General features: G+C 34.3%; 1 protein-coding gene across 2 annotated transcripts in view; it reads left to right on the top strand.

Moving 5' to 3' along the window:
* The window catches only part of LOC150110089 (uncharacterized), a 196,522-nt gene that overhangs the window by 117,711 nt on the left and 57,729 nt on the right, over positions 1–21,082 (top strand). For both annotated transcript variants that reach the window (XM_090391262.1, XM_090391271.1), the window contains exons 7-8: positions 16,205–16,339; positions 18,927–19,159. In XM_090391262.1, the coding sequence (XP_090247388.1) occupies positions 16,205–16,339; positions 18,927–19,159 (368 nt within the window). The remainder of the gene's footprint in view (positions 1–16,204; positions 16,340–18,926; positions 19,160–21,082) is intronic.

The raw sequence follows: 21,082 nt of genomic DNA, 5'->3' as shown, positions 1-21,082 counted from the left end.
TATAGTTATGTTGTTGCTTTCTCTATATTTTACTGCTTTATATCTTCCTATTCTATCTTTCTGTTGCTATTTTTCCTTTTCAGATATTGGGCCTAATATGCTTACATCTATTTATGTCTAGGACTGTTTCCTCTTCAGATACTGGCAAATTTTTATTATGCTGCGCCAGTCAGTATCCTATAGTAGAAAAGGTTCCTACTCAGGGAGACAATACTAGACCCTTAGCCGTTCTCACACAATACTTTACTTTAATGCTGCTGTATAGATTCAGACTGCAGTCGTGACCAAAATCTATAAATATATTTGCTTTCTAAATCCTTCCCGCCAAAATAGGTTCTATTTTTATAAGTGGTAGTTTGGAATCGTAATCAGGCATGACTCAGGTTTAGGTAAATATGACAAGTTTAGGAATATCTAAACAGAATACAAAATTCATACACTCAATTATGACTCAATACTAAATGAAACTCGAGTTAAGAGGTTAACATATTTTAAATTAATTAAAGGTCATAAAGCATGCGAAACAATAACTGCATATTGGGATTGATAGCACATGATATGAAGTTAAATTAAAATTCCTTTCTGTAATGCTGTTTATAAGATAATATAAACAAACATTCTAATGTTACTCAGTTACTAAAATCCACAATTCTGATCTCATTAAGTTAATCCTATCACATACAATTAGAGATTGTCCACAAGAATACTGTTATTAATTTCACATTCACAAACAATCTTCTCTCCTCTAATGAATTTTATACACAAAAATAGAGTAATTTCACCTTACCGAACTTTTTTTGCATCTTTCAGCACCACGTGTACGTCTGGTTACTTCTTGTCTATTGGCTGTCCATACAGCAACGTGGGGGTTACGCTATCTTCATTATTTCTGCCGAAAACGGACTTAAATCTTTGCATTTCAGGAACAACTCGATGGGACTTCTCAGCGACGGCTTGATTCTGCTAGGACTGGAAATTTTTACCTTCTGCTCTGCGTAGAATCCTTCTTGATTTTCAAGAAAGCCTGCTGTCCGACATCTTATCTTAGCACAGACGCTTCATTTCACCCCTTTACGTGAACTCCCGCTAACTTCCGAGTCACCAAACAGGAAAATGATATGACAAGAGACATTTCTGATACAGTGTTTGTCCCCTTATATTCCTCCTTAGAGAGCCCTCTTTTTTCCTCAGTCCCCTTTGCACACAACCCATATCTTTTCACCCCTTGGGTTCATCCCTTGCTTTTTCCCGACGCTGTTATGCTCTTGTATTCCCAGAATTCGCGTCAATATATGTTCCGCATAAGCAACTGCTGCCAGCGTTACGCTGTACATGTACAGTTTTATACCTTCCAAGAATTATTATTTAGTAACTATTTGATGACTCACAGTTAATTTTACACAGCTTAAGTGAGGGCTTAAATTAAGTCAGATTATCCCTCTTATAAAACATACTCTAAAAATCTTAATATGAACACAATAGATTAAATATATCGTACATGAAATAAGGAATGTAAATTTTATACATAAAGTGAAGAAGTTTCACTTTTAATTTTAGTTGATGTGCAGGTATTTCTCTTTTTTTGTAAGTTTAATATGTTGGATTCTGAATGAATGATTTCTTTGCAAGATTCCTTCATTCAGGATCTAACACTATAGTGAGAGTTAACTGTAAATAGCAGTTGTTCTAACTATTATTAAATCAAAGTTATTACCATTTTAACTAAGTCGAAATGTATATAATAATCCAATGCTTTCATATAAGGTATAAGTCTAGTCTGTGACAAAAGACTTCCTTGGATGGAGATGAGGTTAAGAGAACTAACAAGGCACACCAGAGAAGAACATGTATATCTACAGATACATATGTAGATATACGTGTATATCTGTAGATATACATGTATATGTACAGATTACAAAGAAACATTCCAGCTGCTCGCTAACATAGCCAGTAGCCAGAAAAATAAATAGGCCATTATAGGTATCTATGAAAAGTTTTGTGATCTGCACTGTGAGCCACTTCCTTTTGTGTAGTGCAGTGTGCTGCAATATTCTTCTTTTCCAAACTTTGTCATAACCAGGGTAATACAAACAAATGAAAGTTTGTTTATAATGTAATTATAAACCATAGTTTATAATGACTTAGCTCGATGTCTGATAAGAACATCATTATATTTTCTAGATTGTAGTAGCTGCTCTGTTCTTTTAGAGATACTTGTGTGATAAGGTTTCTTCAATTCACATGGTAACCCAAGGAAAGGAGCAAATAATATTTAATCAAAAGCAATATATTTTGACCTGAAAATCACAGGCCATCATCATGCAAATAGTAGTTGAAGAAACCTATTTTCTGAAAAATCCTATTTTCTGAAACAGTGAGAGCTGCATGATGTTATACATAAAACAGTGCAAAGAGATAACTGAGGAAACATTGTATTATTAGTTATTAATTAAAACTTAAATGATGTGTGATTAGAATAAGAAGTGAGAGGCAGTTGTTCCGATTCAAGTTTGGATGACAAAGTAAGGCTTAGGTGCTTTCTTTAAGTGAACCTTTGAACTTATAACAACAATGATGGAATACGCATGTTTCAGAAAATAGGATGTTGTGGGCTGTATCTATTTCATGTTGTGCAAGGCCAGATTTCCTATTGATGTTATAAAACTGGTGTTCTTTTCTCCACTGAACATCCAGTTTGTTTGAAGTAAGGGCAGGGACAATCACAAGGAACTTAGATGCCAGGAAGTGCAAGAGGGAAATGTTTATTTTTAGAAGATGGGAACCATGGTGACAGTTTGTTGACCAAAATGATTGTAACCACTCGATTATACTTAAGAAGAATTCTAGACATTGGTTTTGAGATGCCAGACAGAAAAATGTATGGAATAGGGACTCTCGTTGTTTCCTTATTATTTGAGCTAGGATTATATGAATCAAAAAGATGTGTGGTCTGCTCTGAGAAACCATTGAATTTCATATATCGGTTAATGTTTAGAAATTCTTACTGTAGTTGTTGTAGCGCAGATAATTCCAAATTTCTGACAAGAACGATAAGCAGATTGCTGTTGTATGTGGTATCCATTGAAGGTAGGCTTTCGATAAATGGAAGTAGTTTGCCTGAAGAAGAGTGGAGTAGGATATCTAAGAAGAATAATTTTTCTATTTCCATGGTGGAATTAATTCATGAATGTAGGTTGTTTATGCTTGCTATAGAAAAACAGGTAATGTATCTTCATCATAGGCCCAAATCTCAAAAATGTCATCTATATAATTCATTTTGAAAATTCTGGAGACTATAACTGGTTGTGTTAAGGATAATCACTTTCATTTCTCGATGTTTTGACCTTCATATTATGGTCATTATCTGGAGTATACACACATACACAGAGAGAGAGAAAAGCATATATTAAATTTCAAGCAGTATGCCAAAGTGATAATTACTTGATCAATCATTATTCTACTGGCCTTCACCTCTAGTGTAAAAAAAAGCCCTACAGGAAAGCTATATCCTATTTACAACATGGTCATATTGATACTATTAATACTTTTAATACAGCAATAGTGGTGGCATAATCAATATTTTAACAAGTGTGTATTATGTTAAGGCTAAGATTCTGGATTACACCATCAAATTCCTGACATGTACCCTCAAGGGGTGTACAGGATATGATAGCACTACATGAAAAACTTACATTATTACTAACTTCCTATCCACAATTTTCCTCCAAATCAACCTGTCAAGATTCCAACATTATCAGATCTTATATTTCTGTCTTCTAAGGCACTTTTTACTATAACAGTCTCCACCGATATCTTGGTCTTCCTCTGGGTCTTTTTCCTGCCAACCTGGCAGAGAACACTTATTTTGCTAATTTTTCCTCTCCCATTCTGTTTAAGTGATCAATACCACCTGAGATTAGACTTGCCATTGATGCCATCTGTTCATGCTCCTAATCTTTCTCAGGACTCATATCTGCGGTCTGTAGTCTTTGGTCAAGTGTTTTACTTCTGACCCAGCTCTCAGATCCATAAGTTAGAATTGGTTTGAACACTGTCTTGTATACAGCTAATTTAGTGTTTTGACTAATTTCTCTTTTATTTCATATAAATTTATTCAGTTGACTTTCTACCATTCCAGCTTTGTTGATTCCGTTGTCTATTTCAATATTTAATTTACCATCTTCACTAAAAATTGTGCCTAAGTAGCTGAAATGTTTTACTTGTTTTAATCTGCTGTTTACAACACAGTTGACATTTTCAATGATTCTGCCTATTTTCATTGTCTTTGTCTTTTTATTGCTGACCTTCATACCATATCTATTACAACAGTTATTCAATTTAGTCAGAGAATCTTGCAGACTTGCACCGGATTTATTTGGAAGTATAACATCATCCCCATAAAGAGCTGAGATTAGCATCTCCAATTTTGTTATCTGGTTTAATTCCACTTTCCTTCATAGTTTGATCCTTATAGATAATGAATAACAGAGGGGATAATGTACATCCTTGTCTGATACCAGATTTAACATTAAACCATCTTCCTGTGCTCCAGATGAACCAGAGAAGGAAGGGGATACTTGGAGGAGTTGAATAAGTTCTTTGCTTTGTTGCAGAAGATTTAAAGGCGGCATTAAGGTTGTATATAAGTGTACTGTCACTTTGGCATACTGTTTGAAAGTGATGTAGCTTGACACACACACACACACACACACACACACACACACACACACACACACACACACACACACACACACACACACACACACACACACACACACACACACACACACACACACACACACATTCCTTATAACTTTAATATGAAGGTAGAGATGTTGGGAAGTTAATTATTCTTAACACAGTTGTTGTCTCCATTATTTATCAAAATGAATGCTGAAAACTGTAACATTAAAGGAATAGGTCATCTACGAGGGTAGTCTGAAAAGTTCTCGGCCTCGACCATAAATGGCAACACTATCAGCAAGATTTTTTTTTTTTCTAAATTTTTACATCTGTCATAAGCATCCATGTGAAATTGCAAGTCATTCTATCAAGTAGTTTGTTTTATACAGCTGTCTGAAGCAAAAGTGTTGTCTGTATCCCTTGGAATGGACAAAAATGAGTATTGTGCGATTAGAAAATTCTTTGTAAAAGAACATTTTTAACAACAAAAGAAATTCATTCGAAGTTCTTCTCCTTTGTTTTCAGCAATTAAGAAATGGGTTGCCGAGTTTCAATGCGGCCGTACCAGCCTTGAAGATAATCCACGGGAAGGATGTCCAAAAAATGTAACAACACCAGAAATCATTGATCAGTGCATGATATGGCATTGGATGGCCAGTGAGTCAAAGTGTGTGAAATTGCTGAGACTGTAGGCATTTCAAAAAGAATGTGTAGGATGTATTTTGCATGAATAATTGCAAATGAAAAATCTTTGCACAAGATGGTTGCCGCGCTTGCTCACAGTAGAGCAAAAATGCACTCGCATGAAAATCTCTGAACATTGCTTGGAGCATTTTAACAAGAATAAAACTGATTTTGTGCATTGATTTATTACTATGGATGAGACTTGGATTCACCATTACACACCAGAATCCAAACAAAACAGTGGACAGAAGCCAGTTGTCAGTTCCATCAGCAGGAAAGGTCATGGCATCAGTGTTTTGGGATGCTAAAAGCATTTTGTTTATTAAGTATCTTGAAAAGGGTCAAACAATAACTGGGGAATATTATTCCGATCTTTTAACCAGACTAGACGAAAAAATTCTTGAGAAAAGACCTGGTTTGCAGAAGAAAAAAATCATCTTTCATCAGGACAATGCACCTGTTCACAAAGGTGTTTTGGCAATGGGAAAATTAAGGGATCTGCACTATGAATTGTGAAACATCCACTCTATTCCCCAGATTTGGCTCCCTCTGACTTCTATCTCATCCCAAAACTAAAACTCTTCCTCGCTGGTCAGTGTTTTTTTTTTCTACAAGTCAAGAGGTGATTGCAGCTTTAGAAGGGTATTTTGCAGATCTTACTGAGAACCACTAGAGGGACGGGATAATGGTGCTAGAGCATCTCTGGAATAAATGTATTATTTTTAAGGGAGATTATGTTGAAAAATAAAAATAATTTTGAAATTATAAATTCGTTTTAATTTTTAGGCCGTGAACCTTTTTCATACCATCCTCGTATATAACATGCCCAAAACAAAGACTGAGAGTGTATGGATGAGAAAAGGATGTCTTCTGACTGTTCCAAATAGAAGTTGGTGAGAGTGGGAGAGAGTGGACTCCCCCATGGTAGTTCATTCAACTTGTCTCTAGATTCTGTTTTGACAAAGTGAAATAATTTCACTGTCTTTGGGAAAGACTTGTAAGAGCAAATGCAAATGAAGTATGTCCTCTGAAGGTATGTTAAAAAGTGATTCAATATTAAAACTGATCTTATCAAAAATCAGTTAAATCTTTGCACTGTTTTATGTAAAACATCAATCAGCTCTCACTGTTTCAAACCAATCCATTATCTCTGTTCTGCTTTGTATTCAACTACTGTTTTTCACAGATGGTGGTCTGTAATTTTCAGGTCAATCTATGGCATTTGAATATATATTCTTCACTCCTTTCCTTATGTTATTGTGCAAATTGAAGAAGTAGCTGCTTTGACTGCATAGATTGCCGGACCTGAAGTGGCTGAAAAGTTCCAGGTTTGTTCTCTAAAGTGGGATTTCTTGATTATCTAACCCTTCTCACATCCACAACGCAGATTGTCCTGCCATAAAAATATCCATTCCATTTTCCCTTTTGTGTTAAGCTCAGTGACCTATCATGACCAAATAAGTTGGCTTCTTGTAAACCTGATTACTGCAGTTCTTGGCAGAATGGAGGGAAATTTGCCCAGGTCATCAGTGAAGGAATTGGAAGAAAAGAGTGATGCCACTGAGTTAGCCTTGTCTTTAGGTGAGATAACTACAGAACCATCCAAATGTGAGAGCTTGGTGGAAAGCTGGGCAGGCAAAAGTTGTGTCCGATTGCCTTGGCAAGTAACAAGAAGATGCAACTACCATTTGGGCAAGAGGCTAGTTTGCAACATTTGTCCCTTTCAAAGTCTGATTTGGATTTGGCAATGATTCTTTAATAGTTGTTGCAAGCTGCTGTATAAGCAGAGTGAGCAGCTGCAGGTTTAGTCTTCTGGCATTTGTGGTATGCAGAGTTTTTTCTTTTACTACATTGACACTTCTTTTTTTTTTTTTTGAAAACCATGGCTGTGAATTTGGAGTGGAATAAGGGATGAAGGCCTTCATTCCTGTTACCATGATTTCTATATTTGGTCTGAGCACGTGTTTAGACCAGAAGAACTGAGGCAGCATTTGGATCACAGGAAGGAGGAATAGAAGTCATGGAGGTCATCCCATTTGGTGCTCTTGTAGCGCCAAAGAAAACGAGACTGAGAACTATTGGGTGGGGGGTTGTTCTTTGGTATTATTTGATCTGAGTTACCAAGAGGGGGAACTGACATAAACAGTATATTTGGAAGGGGAGCTTGTAAGGATCAAGTGTGTTATCAGGTATTCTGGTAGTGAAAAAGATGATCTATGTTAGGTCATTGCTAATGGCAAACACCTTAGCATCCCTGCCAGCTTGATTGGCTAAACTAGAGAATGGAAGCCAGTATGAGTTGTAGATGTCGACGTCCCCCAAGAGGGATGACCTCACTTTTGACTATAGAAAGTTGAGCTTTAGAGATAGATAGTTGGAAAGGTCCAAGTGGTTAATGGAGCTTGGAGAGTGATAACATATGAAAAGTGCAGGTTGGTTTGGTAGGGAAATTTTGAGATCAAATGGGGAGGAGAGAGGGGGTAGGGGGGTCGAGGTTTTGCAATCTGGCATGGTGTGATCTGATGAATGCACAAGTGCTGCTCTTGTTGCAGCAAGAATGTGTAATGTGTACTTCGGGCAGTTAAGGTTGTCATTTAGGTTTCTCATAAGAATAGTAATTCTGATTTAGATGACCAGGTGGTGGTGGTGTACCTAGTCATTTAGATGACTAGACACAACTTTATTTTTCATGACTTTTGTTTTATCTACTTTTACATGCAGCTTAGCTCTCTTACATTTTTCTCTGTGTTCTCTACCGGGCACCTGCTGACTTATTTGTGTTTTAATTGATAAGAATTAATGTTGGTGTTTTTTGATTGGATTTTTGATTATTTTTTGTGGAAGAATTTTCATGATCCTCAGTAAAGTTACATTTCTTTGGGTTGTGATCTCTCTAGTCACTAACTGTCGAAGTAAGAGGCTGCAGGATTTGATGCTAACTGATTGAGAAGCCTCCAAATTTGTTACTAACTGGTTCGGTCCTGTGTACTAACAGCTGCTACCAAATATTGACATTCAAAAATTCAACCCTGAACATTTTCATTATATGTTGTAAGTTTTTAACAATTTAGAAAGCGATCGAGGTTTGTAATTATGCTATAAAGGCTAGTGTATTATGTCTGTAAATTACATGTTCTATTTTGGCCTGTTCAGCAGAAACCAGTTTCCAGGTGGAAAATCCTGTATTTCCATCTGAGACTAACTCACCTTCACATTAAAAAAAATGCTTATAAAAGTTCTTCCCAGACAGGATTCAAACCCATGTAGTTCCATACCAGTACGTATTGTTGATACTCAAATGAGCCAAGAATGTTTCACAATTATGTGAGCCCACTAAGCTTAACATGATCTGTAGTTTGATTATTGAGCCACTTCATGGTTCAAAACTGATTGATAAAGTTTTTTTTTTTTCATTATTTTATTTTTGTTTATTTTTTTGATATGATTAGACCATTGTTTATTGCAAAACTGTTTGAAAATAGTAACAATTCAGTTTCCTGCTTAGTTTGATGGAATTTAATGACCTTTGGTATTTATGATCATTATTAAAATGTATCCTTTCATCTTGACCATTTTAATGGCAAAATCATCAAAAGGGATCACTTAAGAGTTAAACTCAGATAACAGAATAAGACCTCCACATATCCTGTAAGGAATGCAGAGAACTAAATGGACTAAAGATATGCACTAATTCTCTTGAGAGGACATACAAGAAATAAGAAAAGTCTTATTGTGGATGGTGGCATCTTCATACTTGTTCAGGATACTAGAATATACAGGTAACCCTCGTATAATGCAGCTGTTATGTTCCACAAAAATTGTACATTATATAAATCGCATTATGCGAGACTCTGATCACATAGAAAAAGTATGGTTAGGTTCTGAAATCGTTTCTTTTTTTTTTTTAAGATTATACAAACTATGATATATAATAAAAATATATTTTTATTCAATTCAGGTAATTCATGTAAGTTAAGAAAACATAAACTATGAAACAAATACACAGTATAAAATTATTGCATACTTCAGCCTGTTTAGTTATCAAGAAGTCAGTAATAAGGCCTTGCTTACCACTATGCTGCAATTTTTTTATTAAGTTCATAATACGGAGCTAAACAAATATCCAATTGTCTCATGAATTCTGGAGCACTCCATTGAGAGATCATTATTCATAAAATAACTTTCTTGTCAAGTCCAATCCTTCTGCTAATTTCTTTAAACTGAATTCTTTAACAGATTCATCACAATCAAAATCTTTGGCAGAACTTTCCCTGCCATTTGGTTTGACGTCATCTATTAACTGTACCAATTCCTCCTCATTTAAATCTATTTTCCCATCAATTAATTCACTATTGAAGAGATTGGAGCACTTATGAAGAAGTTCGCGAAGGTTGAGTCTCATGTGCTGATCGAAACCGAATGTATCTTCAGCCTTGTTCAATTGTTACCTTGGCAGTTTACAGTGGGTGGGTTTATCCCTATTAACAAATGTGTATATCGCAAAAACGTTCTAAGTGACCATTACTATAAAAATAATTTTTTTTATATAAAAAAAGCATTACATATTTTATGTAACTCACCAAAAAATAAAGTACTCAGCTTGAGATTAACACACCTATGATTTTTAATGCACTTTCCTGGGAGAAAACGAAGACCAATTTTCAACAATAAATACTTTATATGGTAAACAATTAACGTACATGCGTGCTAAATATGGACAGATGCAAATTTAATGAAGATAAAATTTGATTTTTAAGTCGCGCATTGAAAAATATATGAAAAAATAAAGGGTTACTGCAATTTGTAGACCATCTTATATCGAAACTGCGTTGTATAAGTACCACGTACAACAAGGGTTACTACAATTTGTAGACCGCGTTATATCGAAATCGTGTTATACGAGGGATTTGAAATAGAAGTGATCGATTAGTAGTTTTAAGCAGGATAAAAGTGAGTATCATACTGAAAAGAAAAATATGTTGGAAAGAATTGAAGTTGAGCAGCTTTCAGAGTCAAACTTTACCCAATCAAATAAATAAATATTATAATAGAAAAACAATGTAAGCATTTGAAAACAAGAACCAACTTGTGAGACAATGACAAAATCTGAAGAAAACATTGATTTGGCCATGAGATAGAGTGAAGTCATATGTCTATTTTTATTTATTTTTTATTTTTTTTCTCTCTCATCTGTATATTATATGTATAAAATTTTATTTTATTTTGTTAACTTATATTTTTGCATATATTTTACTTATTTATTATTTTTTAATTTAATTTTATTTTTTTCACCACAGGTCAGGCTAGAGTAAACAATTAACAAAGCATTTAAATTTATCTTACTTTTGTGTAGTGTCATGTAGTTTGTGCCCATAAATTCTTCACTATGATTGCTAACCACTGTGTAACCTTACAAGAAAGAAATACAATCTTTTGTTGTGTTGGCTTTATCATTATTTATTATTTACAGGACAATTACAATTTATTATTATTATTATAGTTGTTGTTTGCAGTTATACTGTCTTACTTCTACATATGGTATAGCTATTTGTAGGATACACTTCAGGCACTCTGTCAGCTCGTTTAAAATACTTTAAACATAGTCTTTGACTGTTTTCACTTCTGTCCACAAATCATTTGCCATTGTTCAATAATGAAAACAACAGTGTTCTGTTACCCTGTTATTCCTTAGCATAATTCACTAACAATGAGGTAGCTACCATTCAGTTAATCCTTTAACTGCTGAGATGCTAAATGACTAGTATAACCCTCCTTAATGAGTTAATTTCACAATTATAAAATATTTTATAATTATGGACATGTAATCTGTGAACTGTGGAGTAGCTATGAGGGGATTGGTCCAAGGATGTTTTTCTTCATCCTTGGACCAATGAGTTTTTTTACCCTAGCCATAAGCATTATGATTCCAAAAAAAATATATAATTCCTCTGGGGTAGTATTTTTCCATTTTTGCAAACGAGATTGGGATGCTGGTGGTAGTTTCTGAGTCAAAAATACATAATATTTATTAGTTTCGTCAGCAATATGTTGCATTATATGAAGGGGGAAAAATAGTTTGAAAAAATCAAAAACAGTTGAACCATCATCTATAATTGCTGAAATACCTGAATTATCTTTATTGAATTGGTGAACTGTTGGATGAAAATTTGTATCTCGCCATTGAAATAATGAAGCATCAGTACGATTTCTTTTTCGTGGATGTACTGGTGCTGGTGGTTCGTTATCTGAACTTTCACTATCACTATTTTCACTATTTTCTAAAAAATAAATATCATCATTGTCACTGCCACTGAAATCTGATAAACTGGAAGGTAAAGTTTCTAATACTTCTACTAATTCCGCCTCAGTAAGAGAACGCTGCTGCCTGTTTGTCGAAGCCATTTTTCTAACCCTGGAATCACCACATCAAGTGATCACCTGGCTCCTATTGTCAAGGACAGCTCTGATAACATTGTGCATGGTCTAGCAATTTTTTACAAAGATAGTGCCACAAAGCAGACAGAAGCTTGAAAATTAGTTCCTTCTAATCCTAAGCGATGGAACTATAAGCCCGCTCAATTCAAATGCTTTAACAAACTAAATTAAATGAGTATTACACATCATCATCATCAAATTCCTGCCATGTACCCTCAAGGGGTGTACAGGATATGACAGTACTAAATGAAAAAATTACATCATTACTAACTTCCTATCTACAATTTTCCTCCAAATCAGTCTGTTACTCGTCAAGACTCCAACATTATCAGATCTTATATTTCTATCGTCTAAGGCACTTTGTACCGTATCAATCCACCTATATCTTGGTCTTTCTCTGGGTCGTTTTCCTGCCACCCTGGCAGAGAACACTTGTTTTGCTAATCTTTCCTCTCTCATTCTATTTAAGTGACCATACCACCTGAGATTAGCTCTGCTAACGCATTCCTGGATGCTGACAATGTCAAGTTCTTTCCTAATATCCTCATTTTTAATATGATATTGCCATTGATGCCATCTGTTCACGCCTCTAATCTTTCTCAGGACTCTCATATCTGCGGTCTCTAGTCTTTGGTCAAGTGTTTTACTTCTGACCCAGCTCTCAGATCCATAAGTTAAAACTGGTTTGAACACTGTCTTGTATACAGCTAATTTAGTGTTCCGACTAATTTCTCTCTTATTCCATATGAATTTATTCAATTGACTTCCCACCATACCAGCTTTGCTGATTCTGTTGTCTATTTCTATATTTAATTTACCATCTTCAGTAAAAATCGTGCCTAAGTAGCTGAAATGTTTTACTTGTTCCACAGGTTCTCCATTCACAACACAGTTGACATTTTCAATGATTCTGCCTATTTTCATTGTCTTTGTCTTTTTATTGCTGACCTTCATACCATATCTATTACAACAGCAATTGAATTTAGTCAGAGAATCTTGCAGACTTGTAGCGGATTTATTTAGAAGTATAACATCATCCGCATAAAGCAAAGAGCTGACATTAACATCTCCAATTTTGATATCAGGTTTAATACCACTTTCCTTCATAATGTGATCCATATAGATAATGAATAACAGAGGGGATAATTTACATCCTTGTCTCACACCAGATTTAACATTAAACCATCTTCCTGTACTTCCTTCAATTCTAACTGCTGACTTACAACTCAAATAAAGACTAAGTATTGCTTGATATAATGCCCCGTTGACACCATATAACTGCAGCGTATTGAATAGCTTCTCTCTTGGCACCTTGTCATATGCCTTTTCCAAATCAACAAAACTTAAATACAGATCTTTGTTATATTCCCATGCTTTCTCGACTATTTGTCGTAAAGTGAAGATCTGATCCTGACAGCCTCTATTTGGCCTGAATCCAGCTTGTTCTTCACCAAGCTTTTCTTCCACAATTCTTCTCAACCGTTTCTCAAGTATACTTGCATAGATCTTGCCAGGAACACTTAGTAGGGAAATACCTCTGTAATTCTCACATGCAGTTTTATTTCCCTTTTTATATATGGGTACTCTGAGAGCTCTACTCCAATCATCGGGAATTCGTCCCTCTGTCCAGGCTTTCTGAACTATGCAGTGCAGCCACTGTAAGACTCTTATACCACCATACTTAGCATTTCTGGTCGAATATCATCTACTCCTGCTGCCTTTCCACATTTCAAGCCTTTGATAGCTTTTTCTACTTCAAGTATGGATATGGATTCCTGACTGCATGCCTGGTCAGTGGTTTTTACCACTGTGCTGTCATCACTGCTTGTTTCATTTAGCAAATTTTCAAAGTAATTATTCCATACTTCAAGGATATCTTTTTCTCCTGTTTTCACGTCACCTTTATCATCTCTAACTCCTTTTACAGCACTCTTTCCTCCATTCCTAAGCTTCTTCAACAACCTCTAGAATATTTTGCCACCTTCTTGATATTTATTTTCTATATTCTTGCCAACGTCCTCCCATGACTTTTGTTTAGCTAGTTTTACACACTGTTTAGCTTTCTTACATTTGTCTCTGTATTCTGTAAGAGTAAAAGCTGATTTATTTGCCAGGAACTTTTGATATACTTTCTTCTTTTCCTTCACTGCCTCTTTAACTTCCTGTGTCCACCAGGGAGTTCTGATTTTTTTATTCTTGCACACAACCTCACCACATGCCTCTCTGGCAGAATCAATCAATGTTTTCTTCAGAGTTTGCCACTGAATCTCCAAGGTTTGATTCCTGTTCTCAAACTCTTTCATTTTCTTTTCAATAATCTTTCTGTATTTTAGTCTACAGTTCGCATCTGAGAGCTGCTCAACTTTTATTCGCTTTAAAACTTTCTTACATGTTATTCTTTTCAATATGAAATTCAATTTTATCCTGCTCAAGACTAAATAGTGATCACTTCCAATTTCAAATCCTCTGTATACTCTGGTGTCCTGCACCAGGGAGAAAACATCACTATCAACAATAACATAGTCAGTGAGACTTTTCTTATTCCTAGCCTCTTCTCTCCATGTGAATTTGTGCACATTTTTATGTTGGAACATGGTGTTAGTAATAACCAGTCCATGTCCTGAGCAGAAATCCAACAGATATTTGCCATTATTATTAGCTTTGCTCTTTTCTCCAAATTTTCCCAAAATATTTTTGTATGTCTTACAATCATTTCCTACTCTGCTATTTAGATCCCCAACAAGGACCAACTTTTCCTTTTTCATTGTGTCAGTTGCTTTTTCTAAAGTGTCAAAAAATTCCTCTACTTCTACCTTAGTAGAACCTTCTGTGGGACCATAGGCACAAATAAGTCTCATTGTCCAGTTCCCTATTCTCAAGTATTACACATTGAAAGGTCAAATCGAGTTAACTCGATCGTAGCAAGGTCGACATTTTTTCCGTGCTCGAGTTAACTCGATCTTATCAAGGTTGACATTTTTTCCGTGCTTGAGTTAACTCAATCTTATCAAGGTCGACATTTTTTCGACGCTCGAGTTAACTCAACTATAGCAGTTAATGGGGTAAATTGCATATTTTATCCAAATTCATTGGCACTAATTTATTACAGTCCATGACAGAATGATGTTGCTCCTAGTAGTATGTTTAATTTTATTTTTTTTTATGACCCTACCACCCTCCAGTGGTTGTTAACTATAGCACATCAGTACTAAGGATTTTTATATTATAGTACATCAGGTGAGCTAAGGATTTTTTATTTTTGTAATTTTTTTTATATTTTTTATTTGCATTGCATAGTCTTGAAATCCAGTTCTAGAGACCAAAAATGAAATTTTTCTGGCAACAACTTCAGGTCAGTAGTCTCATGACAGACAATGAAATTTGTCTCCTACCAAAAGGCAAACATCCATGCTCAAATTGGGATTTAAACTCATAGCCTGTTGGTTGGAAGCAGATATATTAAACACTCGGCCAAAAGAGCTGGAAGTTGGTCTTGAATAATTATTTTTATCTGATATTCAGCTTTTTTTTTTTCTCCCCTCTAGTGCTATAAGTTTTCTTTATTTATAGTTTAACTTTGTATTTTGATGTGGCTGCTGCTATTATAACAACAGTAGATGTGTTTGTATTCTTTTAAAAAAATAAAAGGAAAATAATTTACATTGCAAATACAATGAAAAAATAGAATAAACGAGTAATTTAATATTTGATAACTAAATTGTATCATGTGATATAATTTTTTATTATTGTCTAGATCTAATAGAATGCATGCATATTTCTTTGGTTACCTTCATTGAATATATAACCTATATTGTGTTTTAAAATTTATTATATTGTTTCTTATAAAATATTCCCTATCATTGATGTAAAATAAATAAAATACAAATAAAATAAATGTGACTATACATAGTCACATTTATTTTATTTTTAAAAATGAATTTATAAGAGATGTGTTTGCATTTAAAATTTTCTGACATTAACATGGACCCTTATTTGGTATACTTTTCTGTGCTTGAGTTATAGAAATTATTAAAGAAAATAAAGAAACAAAAAAAATTAAAATTTTACTGGTTTAATAATTAAAAATTGTGAATGAATATTACCCTCATTCATTCAATAATTTTTCCTATTTGAATTATTTAACTTTAAAAACAGCCAGAAAAAATCTAGTAGTTATGTGAGCATTTAGCTAAATAAGTATGTCAGAATTTTTCCACCTCAATGATTTCTGCTATTTGGTTTTTTGAATACAAAACAAGAAATTGTTTGTTTTCTGAAAAAAAGGGCCCTTTTGTATAATTAATATGGTCACAAATATCAGTATGCACATAACTTATCCATATCGTTTTGTGGTTGAAATTCACACATATTTTTATGGTAATAATTTTTCTTTAAATATCAGAAACTTCACATAGTACATCTCCTGAGCCATCAGTCGAAGAGCCATCATCATCAGATCACACATCAGTAGATTCACTGACAGAAGTTGAGGTTTCTTCTGAAGATGTCACCACCATTGTACACAGTCAAGTTGCTGGTAAATATGTTTATCAAGTTCATATATTTCTGAAAATGTAGTTGGAGCAGAGATTGCCAAGCCAATTACATAACCAGCTGACACAAGAATAATAAAATCCCATAAAAAACACACATAAATTATGTGAAGTTATGTTAAGTTATTAAAAAAAACACTTCAAATTATTCCAACTTCATCCGCAGTACATCTTATTCAGAATGAGTGTTCAATTTTCTTGTAAGATTTTAATTCTTTCAAATCATATTCCTGATTAACTTTAATATACCGTCAAAAAAAAAAAATAATAATAAATTGTCAGATGAGATATAGATATAAATTAACATTTCCTGATAATTCCCGAGGATTAGCAGATATCCTGCATTGTATGTTTAAACATTTGTTCAGGTGCAACAGAATGTAGGGTGATAACATTTTTATTTAGATCAGGAAACTAAATATGATATTTTTCTTAAAACTTAGCATTAAATTAAAAATAATGTGGGATTTTATTATAATTTTAATAAAGAACTCTACTAAAGTATCATTTTTGGGGAATGATTCTGACACAAAACTGTCGAGTTAGTATTTGATGTGTAAACTGATTTAGTGGTAAATTATTGGTACTTAAAAATACTGTTTAATCCTTTAAGCTTGAAAGAAAGATAGCAATGATGTTTAAAGCAACTTTGACTTTAAAGTATATCCAATTATATGATTTGATATTAAAAAACTAGCAATATTAAGAAAAGAAACTCTTGTAATTTTCTGGGGAAGGTTAGAATTGTTAGGGAATGCCAATGAAGTTATAGAATAAAACAAGAAAAACAGATATAAAGGTTATGTATAGGTTGTAACAAAGATTAGCAAAGAACTTTGTTAAACTGTAGAAAACAGCCTTAATTCAAATGACAAGAAGACTCAGTGCACAAATATGATACTGTTTAACTGGTTGTCACTGCTTGGCTTTATATTTGCGTGAAATTATAAGCTTTTTGCTAAAAATGTGTGCTGAATATTTCATTATCAATGAATGTTATCAAGTAATTGTTTTTCTAGAAATCAGTATATAAATTTTTACAAAATCTGCAAAGTTAATTGTGCTGATCTGTTATAATTATTAAATGTACGGAGGCTGTTCAATAAGTTATAAGACTATGTTTATGCAGAAAACAGATTACCTTTAATCGTCATCATTTACATGGTCTTTTTCGAAGTAACTACCGTGAGACGCAATGCATTTGTTCCAACGTTGCATCCACTTCTTAAACACACGTGAAAGTCCGATTTTTGAGAGTTCTTTCAAAACCGTCTCCACAGCTTTTACACATGCTTTGTTGCTTTCGAAATGGTGGATTCTTAGTGGTTTCTTGAGCTGAGAAAACAGCCAGAAATCGCACGGTGCGAGATCAGGACTGTATGGAGGATGTGGTAGGATATCTATGTTGTTCTTCTGCAAAACGTCCACTACACAACCAGCAATATGTGGCCTTGCATTATCGTGGTGCAATAAGAAGCCATTCTTCAGCAATGGACGCTTCCTTTTGACATACTGTACCATTGTCTGTAAAACATCCGCATAGTATGAGCCATTTACAGTATTCCGGGTTCTACAGCATGCTGGTAAACAATGCCTTCGTAGTCAAAAAAACATTATGGTCATAACTTTACCAGCCGATTTTACAGTTTTTGCTTTCTTGGGGGTAGGCGAAGACGGATGCTTGCATTCACCGCTTTGTTGTTTCATTGTAGGGTCATAGTGATACAACCAAGCTTCATCTGCTGTAATGATGCATTTTAAGAAGTTGTCGCCTTCTTGTTCCAGTCTTTCTTTCCATTCTGTGCACACATTCACTCGATGCTGTATTTGCTCCGGTGTCAAGAAGTTGGGAATCCATCGGGCGCAAACATGTTTCAGTCTCAAATGTTCAGCCATGATTGAGTGAACACTTCCCACAGAAATATTCAAGACAACATGCAGCTGGCTTACTGTAATTCTGCGATCCTCCTTGATGATAATCGCTGCTGTGTTGATCATTGTCTCTGTGATGGACATTGAAGGTCTTCCACATTTTGCCTTCCTTCCTTAAAAGTTTTATGCCAGCGAAAAACACTTACCCTCGACATTGCTTCATCGTGGAAAGCTTCGCATATCATGTTAAAAGTGTCTGATGCCGATTTTTGCAAATGCACACAAAATTTAATCGCATAATGCTGTTCCAAGGACGCTTCCATTTCGACGACTGGTCACGGCTCGTAGGCACGCCAAAACAAGCTTGCAAATAGTCACATGACACTCTGGCACATCAGCCTGTATACGCCATCTATCAACCTCTTTTGTTAATACAGACAGCAACATTTCTTTATTCCACAGAAATTAATATTGTGATGAGTGGGTTCGCGACAGTAAAATTAGTCTTATTACTTATTGAACGGCCCTCGTAAATTTCTGAAGATTAAGCAGTATATTGTGTAAGAATTCTTTAGACCTAATTCGAAAGTCACGTTGGAAAACCACCATCTGTTCATGTTGCTTATTATTATTATTGGTTATAAGAATTCTACTGAAGCAACTGGTTTGTAAACTAAATGCTCTTATTATATTTTGCAGGGAAAGAATGCCAGAAAGGTGATAATGAGATCCCAGAAAGTAACATATCAGAAATTGTGCACACATCCAAAACTGAAGAGGAAGTGCATCATATGGTTACAAGTAGTCAACCTGATGAGACTTCACCATCAAATAGCATTCCACCTCAAGTAGAAGAACAGCCTTCTGAAGATCAAGTGTCTCAAAGTCATCTTGAAAATATTGATAACAATAAATCTCCCGAACAAGACCAGGTAACTGACATTATTAGGATAAATTAATAGAAGGAGAAAGGAGAAATTAAAATTATATGCTGATTCTTTGAAAACAAATTATATGATAACCACAATAACTAATTACCATGGTTATCATGTAATTTGTTGTTTATATTTATGCCACAAGTACCTTTAAAAATGAGATTGATTCTTTGAAAGATATTTTCATAAATCAGAGAACTTTATTAAAAATTAGAAACAAGCAACAGATAATTCAAATAACAAGGAAGATAGTTGTGCACAACTACAGTATCATCATCATCAAATTCCTGGATGAAATTTCCATAATGATGAAAAAAAGTACATCATTACTAACTTCCTATCTACAATTTTCCCCCACATCAATCTGTTACTTGTCAAGACTCCAATATTATCATTATCAGATCTTATATTTCTATCGTCTAAGGCACATTGTTCCATATCAATCCACCTATATCTCGGTCTTCCTCTGGGTCGTTTTCCTGCCAATCTGGCAGAGAACACTTGTTTTGCTAATCTTTCCTTGCCCATACTGCTTAAGTGATCATACCACCTGAGATTAGCTCTGCTAATGCATTCCTGGATTCTGACAATGTCAAGTTCTTTCCTAATATCCTCGTTTTTAATATGATATTGCCATTGATGCCATCTGTTCATGCCTCTAATCTTTCTCAGGACTCTCATATCTGCGGTCTCTAGTCTTTGGTCAAGTGTTTTACTTCTGACCCAGCTCTCAGATCCATAATTTAAAACTGGTTTGAACACTGTCTTGTATACAGCTAATTTAGTGTTCCGACTAATTTCTCCCTTATTCCATATGAATTTATTCAATTGACTTCCTGCCATACCAGCTTTGTTGATTCTATTGTCTATTTCCATATTTAATTTACCATCTTCAATAAAAATCGTGCCTAAGTAGCTGAAATGTTTTACTTGTTCCACAGGTTCTACGTTCACAACGCAGTTGACATTTTCAACGATTCTGCCAATTTTCATGGTCTTTGTCTTTTTATTGCTGACCTTCATACCATATCTATTATAACAGTTATTCAATTTAGTCAAGGAATCTTGCAGCGGATTTATTTATAAGTATAACATCGTCTGCATAAAGCAAAGAGCTGACATTAACATCTCCAATTCTGATATCATATTTAATACCACTTTCCTTCATAATGTGATGCCTGTTTTATTTGTTGGCACTGTTATGCACCAAATCTGTATTGTTATTCTGAGAAGTGTTTTACAGATATATGCTGACAGTGAGTGAAGTACAATCTGGGATGTTTATTTATATCTATCTGCAGACTCTTAGAAGATTTGTCTGTCTTGTGTGTAATTGGCTTCTTTGTAGAATCAGATTTTGTTCTCATTTAATAGTCAATAATTCATATTGGACCAACAGGTGGTGTATTGAACAAGACTGTGGTTAAGCTGCACTAAAAAAAACAAGTTTATTTTTTGTTAAAAAATACTTTTACTTTATAAATTGTTTGGTTTAGTTATGGTTTGGATTTAGTCAGGTTTAGATTTAGTACATACTTAGATAATTGAATATGATATGATAGAGAACTATCATCATTGTTCATGAAAAGTGCATTTTTGTTTCCTTTAAGATAATGTTTTAATAGTTAACAATTAACAAAACTAGTTACAACACTGCTAATTAATCTGAGTAGGCATAGATGATAGTTTATCTTATAGTTATTTAATTATATACATATATTGATAGAATGTGTGAGGTATAACAATGGTGGCAGAACATCTTTTGAGTTTGACTTACATGTGAAATGTAGTTTATACATTGATTTGATCAATTCCTTTTGCTTGGAAAGAATTGGGTTGAATCCTGTCTAGGATGTAAAGAATCCTTAAGATGTTTTTCAGATGAAGTTCAGTTAGCCATTCTTATTTGGGGGCAGCAAG

The sequence above is a fragment of the Typopeltis vanoorti genome, chromosome 1 (assembly GCF_054136105.1).
Source record: "Typopeltis vanoorti isolate ZY-2024b chromosome 1, IOZ_Tvanoo_1.0, whole genome shotgun sequence".
Taxonomy (NCBI): domain Eukaryota; kingdom Metazoa; phylum Arthropoda; class Arachnida; order Uropygi; family Thelyphonidae; genus Typopeltis; species Typopeltis vanoorti.
The sequence above is the reverse complement of the archived record's forward strand: the minus strand, read 5'-3'. Positions and strand labels throughout refer to the sequence as shown.